Source organism: Sebastes fasciatus, unplaced genomic scaffold, assembly GCF_043250625.1.
Source record: "Sebastes fasciatus isolate fSebFas1 unplaced genomic scaffold, fSebFas1.pri Scaffold_61, whole genome shotgun sequence".
In the NCBI taxonomy this organism is placed as follows: Eukaryota; Metazoa; Chordata; class Actinopteri; order Perciformes; family Sebastidae; genus Sebastes; species Sebastes fasciatus.
Window position 1 is genome coordinate 27,449 of NW_027428249.1, and position 13,993 is coordinate 41,441.

Sequence of the window (13,993 nt, forward strand, 5' to 3'; positions counted from 1 at the left end):
ATCACATCACATCACATAACCTCCACTAACAGATAGATAACATCACATAACATCACATAACCTCCACTAACAGATAGATAACATCACATAACATCACATAACCTCCACTAACAGATAGATAACATCACATAACCTCTACTAACAGATAGATAACATCACATAACATCACATAACCTCTACTAACAGATAGATAACATCACATAACATCACATAACCTCTACTAACAGATAGATAACATCACATAACCTCTACTAACAGATAGATAACATCACATCACATCACATAACCTCTACTAACAGATAGATAACATCACATAACCTCTACTAACAGATAGATAACATCACATCACATCACATAACCTCTACTAACAGATAGATAACATCACATAACCTCTACTAACAGATAGATAACATCACATAACATCACATAACCTCCACTAACAGATAGATAACATCACATAACATCACATAACCTCCACTAACAGATAGATAACATCACATAACATCACATAACCTCCACTAACAGATAGATAACATCACAAAACCTCTACTAACAGATAGATAACATCACATAACCTCTACTAACAGATACATAACATCACATAACCTCTACTAACAGATAGATAACATCACATAACATCACATAACCTCCACTAACAGATAGATAACATCACATAACATCACATAACCTCCACTAACAGATAGATAACATCACATAACATCACATAACCTCCACTAACAGATAGATAACATCACATAACCTCTACTAACAGATAGATAACATCACATAACATCACATAACCTCTACTAACAGATAGATAACATCACATAACATCACATAACCTCTACTAACAGATAGATAACATCACATAACCTCTACTAACAGATAGATAACATCACATAACATCACATAACCTCTACTAACAGATAGATAACATCACATAACATCACATAACCTCTACTAACAGATAGATAACATCACATCACATCACATAACCTCTACTAACAGATAGATAACATCACATCACATCACATAACCTCTACTAACAGATAGATAACATCACATCACATCACATAACCTCTACTAACAGATAGATAACATCACATCACATCACATAACCTCTACTAACAGATAGATAACATCACATAACATCACATAACCTCTACTAACAGATAGATAACATCACATAACCTCTACTAACAGATAGATAACATCACATCACATCACATAACCTCTACTAACAGATAGATAACATCACATAACCTCCACTAACAGATAGATAACATCACATAACCTCCACTAACAGATAGATAACATCACATAACATCACATAACCTCTACTAACAGATAGATAACATCACATAACATCACATAACCTCTACTAACAGATAGATAACATCACATAACATCACATAACCTCTACTAACAGATAGATAACATCACATAACCTCTACTAACAGATAGATAACATCACATAACCTCCACTAACAGATAGATAACATCACATCACATCACATAACCTCCACTAACAGATAGATAACATCACATAACATCACATAACCTCTACTAACAGATAGATAACATCACATAACCTCCACTAACAGATAGATAACATCACATAACCTCCACTAACAGATAGATAACATCACATAACATCACATAACCTCTACTAACAGATAGATAACATCACATAACATCACATAACCTCTACTAACAGATAGATAACATCACATAACATCACATAACCTCTACTAACAGATAGATAACATCACATAACCTCTACTAACAGATAGATAACATCACATAACCTCCACTAACAGATAGATAACATCACATCACATCACATAACCTCCACTAACAGATAGATAACATCACATAACATCACATAACCTCTACTAACAGATAGATAACATCACATAACCTCTACTAACAGATAGATAACATCACATAACATCACATAACCTCTACTAACAGATAGATAACATCACATCACATCACATAACCTCCACTAACAGATAGATAACATCACATAACATCACATAACCTCTACTAACAGATAGATAACATCACATAACCTCCACTAACAGATAGATAACATCACATAACCTCTACTAACAGATAGATAACATCACATAACATCACATCACATAACCTCCACTAACAGATAGATAACATCACATAACCTCCACTAACAGATAGATAACATCACATAACATCACATAACCTCCACTAACAGATAGATAACATCACATAACATCACATAACCTCTACTAACAGATAGATAACATCACATAACATCACATCACATCACATAACCTCTACTAACAGATAGATAACATCACATAACATCACATAACCTCTACTAACAGATAGATAACATCACATAACATCACATAACCTCTACTAACAGATAGATAACATCACATAACCTCTACTAACAGATAGATAACATCACATAACCTCCACTAACAGATAGATAACATCACATCACATCACATAACCTCCACTAACAGATAGATAACATCACATAACATCACATAACCTCTACTAACAGATAGATAACATCACATAACCTCCACTAACAGATAGATAACATCACATAACCTCCACTAACAGATAGATAACATCACATAACATCACATAACCTCTACTAACAGATAGATAACATCACATAACATCACATAACCTCTACTAACAGATAGATAACATCACATAACATCACATAACCTCTACTAACAGATAGATAACATCACATAACCTCTACTAACAGATAGATAACATCACATAACCTCCACTAACAGATAGATAACATCACATCACATCACATAACCTCCACTAACAGATAGATAACATCACATAACATCACATAACCTCTACTAACAGATAGATAACATCACATAACCTCTACTAACAGATAGATAACATCACATAACATCACATAACCTCTACTAACAGATAGATAACATCACATCACATCACATAACCTCCACTAACAGATAGATAACATCACATAACATGACATAACCTCTACTAACAGATAGATAACATCACATAACCTCCACTAACAGATAGATAACATCACATAACCTCTACTAACAGATAGATAACATCACATAACATCACATCACATAACCTCCACTAACAGATAGATAACATCACATAACCTCCACTAACAGATAGATAACATCACATAACATCACATAACCTCCACTAACAGATAGATAACATCACATAACATCACATAACCTCTACTAACAGATAGATAACATCACATCACATAACATCACATCACATCACATAACCTCTACTAACAGATAGATAACATCACATAACATCACATCACATCACATCACATAACCTCTACTAACAGATAGATAACATCACATAACATCACATCACATCACATAACCTCTACTAACAGATAGATAACATCACATAACATCACATCACATCACATCACATAACCTCTACTAACAGATAGATAACATCACATAACATCACATCACATAACATCACATAACCTCTACTAACAGATAGATAACATCACATAACATCACATAACATCACATAACCTCTACTAACAGATAGATAACATCACATAACATCACATCACATCACATAACCTCCACTAACAGATAGATAACATCACATAACATCACATCACATCACATAACCTCTACTAACAGATAGATAACATCACATAACCTCCACTAACAGATAGATAACATCACATAACATCACATAACCTCTACTAACAGATAGATAACATCACATAACATCACATAACCTCTACTAACAGATAGATAACATCACATAACATCACATAACCTCTACTAACAGATAGATAACATCACATAACATCACATCACATAACCTCCACTAACAGATAGATAACATCACATAACCTCCACTAACAGATAGATAACATCACATAACCTCCACTAACAGATAGATAACATCACATAACCTCCACTAACAGATAGATAACATCACATAACATCACATAACCTCCACTAACAGATAGATAACATCACATAACTTCACATAACATCACATAACAGATAGATAACATCACATAACATCACATAACCTCCACTAACAGATAGATAACATCAGATAACATCACATAACCTCTACTAACAGATAGATAACATCACATAACATCACATAACCTCTACTAACAGATAGATACCATCACATAACATCACATAACATCACATAACAGATAGATAACATCACATAACATCACATAACCTCTACTAAGATAGATAACATCACATAACATCACATCACATAACCTCTACTAACAGATAGATAACATCACATAACATCACATAACATCACATAACAGATAGATAACATCACATAACATCACATAACCTCCACTAACAGATAGATAACATCACATAACATCACATAACCTCTACTAACAGATAGATAACATCACATAACCTCTACTAACAGATAGATAACATCACATAACATCACATAACCTCTACTAACAGATAGATAACATCACATAACCTCTACTAACAGATAGATAACATCACATAACCTCCACTAACAGATAGATAACATCACATAACTTCACTTAACATCACATAACAGATAGATAACATCACATAACATCACATAACCTCTACTAACAGATAGATAACATCACATAACATCACATAACCTCTACTAACAGATAGATAACATCACATAACATCACATAACCTCTACTAACAGATAGATAACATCACATAACATCACATCACATAACATCACATAACAGATAGATAACATCACATAACCTCTACTAAGATAGATAACATCACATAACATCACATCACATAACCTCTACTAACAGATAGATAACATCACATAACAGATAGATAACATCACATAACATCACATAACCTCTACTAACAGATAGATAACATCACATAACATCACATCACATAACCTCTACTAACAGATAGATAACATCACATAACATCACATAACCTCTACTAACAGATAGATAACATCACATCACATCACATAACCTCTACTAACAGATAGATAACATCACATAACATCACATAACCTCTACTAACAGATAGATAACATCACATAACATCACATAACCTCTACTAACAGATAGATAACATCACATAACATCACATAACCTCTACTAACAGATAGATAACATCACATAACATCACATCACATAACATCACATAACAGATAGATAACATCACATAACATCACATCACATAACATCACATAACAGATAGATAACATCACATAACAGATAGATAACATCACATAACATCACATAACCTCTACTAACAGATAGATAACATCACATAACATCACATCACATAACAGATAGATAACATCACATAACATCACATCACATAACCTCTACTAACAGATAGATAACATCACATAACAGATAGATAACATCACATAACATCACATAACCTCTACTAACAGATAGATAACATCACATAACCTCACATCACATAACCTCTACTAACAGATAGATAACATCACATAACCTCTACTAACAGATAGATAACATCACATAAGTATGGTTAGCCTCTATGGGACAGTAACCTGAGGATGAGGAGGATATATATTATAGTCTATGGGGGGGGGCAGTCTGTTAGGGTCTGATGACATCACGTGACTGACCCGGTAGTTGTAGTTCCTCCGTTTGACCACTAGAGAGTCCGGATCAGACCAGCTGCTCTCTACTGGAGGATCTGATCACAACACACCTCAGCTTCAGCTTCAGTCACACTGCGCATGCGCTAAACCCCAGACCCGTGACGCGGAACCCATCCTCCTATAGCAGGCCGTGAAGAACCCGGAACAGGAAGTCAACACGTCTCTATAGAGCCGTCAGCAGAGTGATCCACTGGTTCTGTTCAGCAGCCGAACCGGAACCAGGACCAGGACCAGGACCAGGACCAGGTAGACCAGTCCCCCTCACTGACCCACCCGGCTCCGGGCCGTGATGTCGGTGGACGTGGAGGATGAGAGCATCCTGGCGGGGATCTTCAGGGACAGCTTCCCGTCCAGCTGGAGACAGAACCACAACCACAACCACAACCCGGAGCAGAGCCTCAGCCCGGACCAGAACCCGGACTACCTGGTGTACCTGTCTGAGCTGAGCGGGTTCGGTCTGGAGAAGCTGGTTCTGGAGCCGGAGCGTCTGCAGGAGGAGCGGGACCAGATCCTCCAGCAGACCCGGGACCTGGCCTTCAGCAACTACCAGACCTTCATCAGAACCGCAGACTGCACCAGAACCATCTACCGGGCCTTCAGCCGGGTCGAGACCAGCGGGACCAGACTGCTGGACAAGATCCCGGGCTTCACTGAGAGATGCAGGTACTAGTACACACTACAGGTACTAGTACACACTACAGGTACTAGTACACACTACAGGTACTAGTACACACTACAGGTACTAGTACACACTACAGGTACTAGTACACACTACACAGTACTAGTACACACTACACAGTACTAGTACACACTACAGGTACTAGTACACACTACACAGTACTAGTACACATTACAGGTACTAGTACACACTACAGGTACTAGTACACACTACACAGTACTAGTACACACTACACAGTACTAGTACACACTACAGGTACTAGTACACACTACAGGTACTAGTACACACTACAGGTACTAGTACACACTACAGGTACTAGTACACACTACAGGTACTAGTACACACTACAGGTACTAGTACACACTACACAGTACTAGTACACACTACAGGTACTAGTACACACTACACAGTACTAGTACACACTACACAGTACTAGTACACACTACAGGTACTAGTACACACTACACAGTACTAGTACACACTACACAGTACTAGTACACACTACAGGTACTAGTACACACTACAGGTACTAGTACACACTACAGGTACTAGTACACACTACAGGTACTAGTACACACTACAGGTACTAGTACACACTACAGGTACTAGTACACACTACACAGTACTAGTACACACTACAGGTACTAGTACACACTACAGGTACTAGTACACACTACACAGTACTAGTACACACTACACAGTACTAGTACACACTACACAGTACTAGTACACACTACAGGTACTAGTACACACTACAGGTACTAGTACACACTACAGGTACTAGTACACACTACAGGTACTAGTACACACTACACAGTACTAGTACACACTACAGGTACTAGTACACACTACACAGTACTAGTACACACTACACAGTACTAGTACACACTACAGGTACTAGTACACACTACAGGTACTAGTACACACTACAGGTACTAGTACACACTACAGGTACTAGTACACACTACAGGTACTAGTACACACTACACAGTACTAGTACACACTACAGGTACTAGTACACACTACACAGTACTAGTACACACTACACAGTACTAGTACACACTACACAGTACTAGTACACACTACACAGTACTAGTACACACTACAGGTACTAGTACACACTACAGGTACTAGTACACACTACAGGTACTAGTACACACTACACAGTACTAGTACACACTACAGGTACTAGTACACACTACAGGTACTAGTACACACTACACAGTACTAGTACACACTACAGGTACTAGTACACACTACACAGTACTAGTACACACTACACAGTACTAGTACACACTACACAGTACTAGTACACACTACAGGTACTAGTACACACTACAGGTACTAGTACACACTACAGGTACTAGTACACACTACACAGTACTAGTACACACTACACAGTACTAGTACACACTACAGGTACTAGTACACACTACAGGTACTAGTACACACTACAGGTACTAGTACACACTACACAGTACTAGTACACACTACACAGTACTAGTACACACTACACAGTACTAGTACACACTACAGGTACTAGTACACACTACAGGTACTAGTACACACTACACAGTACTAGTACACACTACACAGTACTAGTACACACTACACAGTACTAGTACACACTACACAGTACTAGTACACACTACACAGTACTAGTACACACTACAGGTACTAGTACACACTACAGGTACTAGTACACACTACACAGTACTAGTACACACTACACAGTACTAGTACACACTACACAGTACTAGTACACACTACAGGTACTAGTACACACTACAGGTACTAGTACACACTACACAGTACTAGTACACACTACAGGTACTAGTACACACTACACAGTACTAGTACACACTACACAGTACTAGTACACACTACACAGTACTAGTACACACTACAGGTACTAGTACACACTACAGGTACTAGTACACACTACACAGTACTAGTACACACTACAGGTACTAGTACACACTACACAGTACTAGTACACACTACAGTACTAGTACACACTACACAGTACTAGTACACACTACAGGTACTAGTACACCTTTAATACTACAGTACAGGTACTAATACACACTACAGGTACTAATACACTAGTACAGGTACTAGTACACTAGTACCTGTACTAGAGTACTACACTGCTTCAGGGAGAGATGCAGGTCAGTGATGCTACACGTTTAATAAAGTACAGGTACTAATACAGACCCGTACTGTAGGTGTGTGTGTGTTGCGTTCAGGGACCCGTACTGTAGGTGTGTGTGTGTTGCGTTCAGGGACCCGTACTGTAGGTGTGTGTGTGTTGCGTTCAGGGACCCGTACTGTAGGTGTGTGTGTGTTGCGTTCAGGGACCCGTACTGTAGGTGTGTGTGTGTTGCGTTCAGGGACCCGTACTGTAGGTGTGTGTGTGTGTGTGTTGCGTTCAGGGACCCGTACTGTAGGTGTGTGTGTGTGTTGCGTTCAGGGACCCATACTGTAGGTGTGTGTGTGTTGCGTTCAGGGACCCGTACTCTAGATGTGTGTGTTGCGTTCAGGGGCTTCATGAAGGAGGCGGAGGAGATCGGAGCCAGCCGGAGGATGAACAGCCTCACGTTGAACCGTCACACGGAGATCTTGGAGATCCTGGAGATCCCTCAGCTGATGGACACCTGCGTCCGTAACGGCTACTACGAGGAGGCTCTGGAGCTGGCGGCGTACGTCAAGAGGCTGGAGAAGAAGCACTCGTCTCTGCCGGTCATCCAGGTGAGTCCGGCTCCACCTGACCACACGTCTAATGTCTAAATGATACGGTCCTGATGCGCGACCTCTCGTCTCTTCAGGGTATCGTGCGTGAGGTGCGTCAGTCGACTCAGCTGATGCTCAACCAGCTGCTGCAGCAGCTGCGCAGCAACTCGCAGCTTCCCGTCTGCCTGCGCGTCATCGGCTACCTGCGGCGGATGGACGCCTTCACGGAGGCCGAGCTGCGGGTGAAGTTCCTGCAGGCTCGAGGCACCTGGCTGCGCTCCATCCTCGCCGCCGTCCCCGAGGACGACCCCTACTTCCACATCACCAAGACCATCGAGGCCTGCAGGGTCCACCTGTTCGACATCATCACCCAGTACCGGGCCATCTTCTCCGACGAGGACCCGCCGGGGGGGGGCGCCGGGCAGGCGGCGCTGAACGAGGCCGCCATCTTCCACGGCTGGGTGGTGCAGATGGTGGCCGAGTTCCTGGAGACCTTGGAGAGGGACCTGCGGCGGGGCGTGGGGGGCCGCCTGGACTCCCTGCTGGGTCAGTGCATGTACTTCGGCCTGTCCTTCAGCAGGGTGGGGGCCGACTTCCGGGGCCAGCTGGCGCCCATGTTCCAGCGGGTGGCGGCGGAGACGTTCCGCAGAGCCGTGCAGGAGGCGGCAGACAAGTTCCAGGAGGACATGAACCTGTACACGCTCATTGCCCTGCCGTCGGTGCTGGGGGGGACCATCCCCCCCGTGGCGCCCGGCACCCAGCCGGGAACCCTGCAGCCCCCCATGTCCCTGCTGGACTTCCAGCCGCTGGCCTGCTTCCTCAACAACGTCCTGACGGCGTTCAATGACCTGCGGCTCTGCTGCCCCGTCGGCCTGGCCCGGGACGTCACGGCGTGTCTGGAGGACGCCGTGAAGACGGTGAGCGGCCGCTTCCCGTCGGGTCCGTGGGTCTCGTCCTCTCCACTGTGCTGACCGTTGTCCGTCTTGTCTCCCGTCAGGTGACCCGTCAGATCGTGGTGTTCCACCGGGCCGAGGAGTCGGCCTTCAGCGGCAGAGAGAAGGAGCTGTTCGTCCAGTTCTGCTCATCCTACGCCGACGACCTGCTGCCGTTCCTCAACCGCTGCCTCCACGTCCTGTTCCCTCCGGCGCAGCTCACCCTCATCCTGGGTGAGGTCCGGTTCTGATCTCTAGTCTGTCTGTGGTCTCTGGTCTCTGGTCTCTGTCCAGAGACCACAACGTCTCTAGATGATGTCATGTTGAGTGTTGATGGAGCAGCTACATAGCCTCTGATCCATCCAGACTCCATTCAGACTTCACTTGTAGTCATGGTAACGGACCTGACGAAGCATGAATTCAGACTGTAGTCATGGTAACGGACCTTATGAAGCGTGAATTCAGACTGTAGTCATGGTAACGGACCCGACGAAGCATGAATTCAGACTGTCGTCATGGTAACGGACCCGACGAAGCATGAATTCAGACTGTCGTCATGGTAACGGACCCGACGAACCATGAATTCAGACTGTCGTCATGGTAACGGACCCGACGAAGCATGAATTCAGACTGTCGTCATGGTAACGGACCCGACGAAGCATGAATTCAGACTGTCGTCATGGTAACGGACCCGACGAAGCATGAATTCAGACTGTCGTCATGGTAACGGACCCGACGAAGCATGAATTCAGACTGTCGTCACGGTAACGGACCCGACGAAGCATGAATTCAGACTGTCGTCATGGTAACGGACCTGACGAAGCATGAATTCAGACTGTCGTCATGGTAACGGACCTGACGAAGCATGAATTCAGACTGTTTACTGATCAGCATCATGATGTAGTTATTTCAGTTTGATCTGTTTATTGATATTACATCACAGCTCTCTCGGTGTGAACCCGGTTCTAAAGAGAACAGCTATTAGCTGGTGGAGGTTCTGGTTTCAGGTGGTTCTGGTCCAGATGAGTATTTATCCGTGGTTCTGGTGAGCAGAACTCCGTCATGTGAGATGTAATAAACATTGTAACCGGTTCTGTTTCTCTGCAGGGGTTCCTCCGACCCAGCTGCACCGGTTCGGCGGTCTGGGCTGCATCGACCTCGCCGGCGTCCTCCAGCCGCTGGACTTTGTGCTCCCTCAGAGAGAGACGCCAGAACCAGAACCAGAACCAGCGGCGCCGGACATCGAACTGAGCAGCCTGATGTTTGAGACCCAGCTCACAGATCCAGGGACAGATCCGGACCTCACCGTGGAGGCGGCGCGTCCCGACCCGCCGTCGACCCGGTCCTTACTCAGAGACTCTGAGGAAGAGGACGAAGAGACGATACAGGATGAAGACTTCTCTCTGGAGTGATGGACGTATTGGACCTGGTCTGGTTTCTTAATGATTTACTGCAGAGTCTCTGCAGGAAGAATCACTGTGGACTCTGGTTCTGGTCTCTGGTTCTGGTTCTGGTTCTGGACTCTGGTTCTGGTTCTGGTTCTGGACATTTTAATGATCAGTTAATAAACAGACTCTCTCCCTCACCGCCCCGACTCTTATTTAAAGCTTCTGTCTTCTGAAGAATCACAAGCACTGTTAGCCTAGCTTAGCATAAAGACTGGCAGCAGGGGGGAACTGTTAGCCTAGCTCCATCAGTGTTTCCATGTTGGACTATATTATAGTAGTATTGTTATATTAAGGAGTATAGTAAGGAGTATATTAAGGAGTATATTAAGGAGTATAGTAAGGAGTATAGTAAGGAGTATAGTAAGGAGTATATTAAGGAGTATAGTCAGGAGTATATTAAGGAGTATAGTAAGGAGTATAGTAAGGAGTATATTAAGGAGTATAGTAAAGAGTATAGTCAGGAGTATAGTCAGGAGTATAGTAAGGAGTATAGTAAGGAGTATATTAAGGAGTATAGTAAGGAGTATATTAAGGAGTATATTAAGGAGTATAGTAAGGAGTATAGTAAGGAGTATATTAAGGAGTATAGTCAGGAGTATAGTAAGGAGTATATTAAGGAGTATATTAAGGAGTATAGTAAGGAGTATAGTCAGGAGTATAGTAAGGAGTATATTAAGGAGTATAGTAAGGAGTATAGTAAGGAGTATAGTAAGGAGTATATTAAGGAGTATAGTCAGGAGTATAGTAAGGAGTATAGTAAGGAGTATATTAAGGAGTATATTAAGGAGTATAGTAAGGAGTATATTAAGGAGTATATTAAGGAGTATATTAAGGAGTATAGTCAGGAGTATAGTCAGGAGTATAGTAAGGAGTATAGTAAGGAGTATAGTAAGGAGTATATTAAGGAGTATAGTAAGGAGTATATTAAGGAGTATATTAAGGAGTATAGTAAGGAGTATAGTAAGGAGTATATTAAGGAGTATAGTCAGGAGTATAGTAAGGAGTATATTAAGGAGTATATTAAGGAGTATAGTAAGGAGTATAGTCAGGAGTATAGTAAGGAGTATATTAAGGAGTATAGTAAGGAGTATAGTAAGGAGTATAGTAAGGAGTATATTAAGGAGTATAGTCAGGAGTATAGTAAGGAGTATAGTAAGGAGTATATTAAGGAGTATATTAAGGAGTATAGTAAGGAGTATATTAAGGAGTATATTAAGGAGTATATTAAGGAGTATAGTCAGGAGTATATTAAGGAGTATAGTAAGGAGTATATTAAGGAGTATAGTAAGGAGTATAGTAAGGAGTATATTAAGGAGTATAGTAAGGAGTATAGTAAGGAGTATATTAAGGAGTATATTAAGGAGTATATTAAGGAGTATAGTCAGGAGTATATTAAGGAGTATATTAAGGAGTATAGTAAGGAGTATAGTAAGGAGTATATTAAGGAGTATAGTAAGGAGTATATTAAGGAGTATATTAAGGAGTATATTAAGGAGTATAGTCAGGAGTATATTAAGGAGTATAGTCAGGAGTATATTAAGGAGTATAGTAAGGAGTATATTAAGGAGTATATTAAGGAGTATATTAAGGAGTATAGTCAGGAGTATATTAAGGAGTACAGTCAGGAGTATATTAAGGAGTATAGTAAGGAGTATATTAAGGAGTATATTAAGGAGTATATTAAGGAGTATAGTAAGGAGTATATTAAGGAGTATAGTAAGGAGTATATTAAGGAGTATATTAAGGAGTATAGTAAGGAGTATAGTAAGGAGTATATTAAGGAGTATAGTAAGGAGTATATTAAGGAGTATAGTAAGGAGTATATAAAGGAGTATATTAAGGAGTATATTAAGGAGTATAGTAAGGAGTATAGTAATGAGTATAGTAAGGAGTATATTAAGGAGTATAGTAAGGAGTATATTAAGGAGTATATTAAGGAGTATATAAAGGAGTATATTAAGGAGTATATTAAGGAGTATATTAAGGAGTATAGTAAGGAGTATATAAAGGAGTATATTAAGGAGTATATTAAGGAGTATATTAAGGAGTATAGTAAGGAGTATATTAAGGAGTATATTAAGGAGTATATTCAGGAGTATAGTAAGGAGTATAGTAAGGAGTATATAAAGGAGTATATTAAGGAGTATAGTAAGGAGTATAGTAAGGAGTATAGTAAGGAGTATATTAAGGAGTATATTAAGGAGTATAGTAAGGAGTATAGTAAGGAGTATATTAAGGAGTATAGTAAGGAGTATATTAAGGAGTATATTAAGGAGTATAGTAAGGAGTATATTAAGGAGTATATTAAGGAGTATAGTAAGGAGTATATTAAGGAGTATAGTAAGGAGTATAGTAAGGAGTATAGTAAGGAGTATATTAAGGAGTATAGTAAGGAGTATATTAAGGAGTATAGTAAGGAGTATATAAAGGAGTATAGTAAGGAGTATAGTAAGGAGTATATTAAGGAGTATATTAAGGAGTATAGTAAGGAGTATATTAAG

General features: G+C 40.7%; 1 protein-coding gene across 2 annotated transcripts; it reads left to right on the forward strand.

The window, feature by feature from the left end:
• Positions 1-5,782: 5,782 nt before the first annotated feature.
• On the forward strand, positions 5,783-11,625 carry cog8 (component of oligomeric golgi complex 8). 2 transcript variants are annotated; one of them, XM_074628604.1, is made up of 5 exons: positions 5,783-6,363; positions 8,923-9,130; positions 9,208-10,029; positions 10,110-10,278; positions 11,152-11,625. In XM_074628604.1, the coding sequence occupies exons 1-5, from the start codon at positions 5,990-5,992 to the stop codon at positions 11,454-11,456; spliced, it is 1,878 nt and encodes a 625-aa protein (XP_074484705.1). In that variant the 5' UTR covers positions 5,783-5,989; the 3' UTR covers positions 11,457-11,625. The 2 variants fall into 2 exon arrangements, with proteins under 2 accessions (XP_074484705.1, XP_074484706.1); XM_074628605.1 differs by lacking the exon at positions 5,783-6,363 and adding an exon at positions 8,801-8,831 and having other exon boundaries at positions 8,868-9,130.
• Positions 11,626-13,993: the final 2,368 nt, after the last annotated feature.

Coding starts and splice junctions, on each gene's coding strand:
- cog8 (XM_074628604.1), top strand. CDS start 5,990: ATGTCGGTGGACGTGGAGGATGAGAGCATCCTGGCGGGGATCTTCAGG. Junction 9,131..9,207: donor CGTCTCTGCCGGTCATCCAG/GTGAGTCCGGCT, acceptor TCGTCTCTTCAG/GGTATCGTGCGTGAGGTGCG. Junction 10,030..10,109: donor TGGAGGACGCCGTGAAGACG/GTGAGCGGCCGC, acceptor GTCTCCCGTCAG/GTGACCCGTCAGATCGTGGT.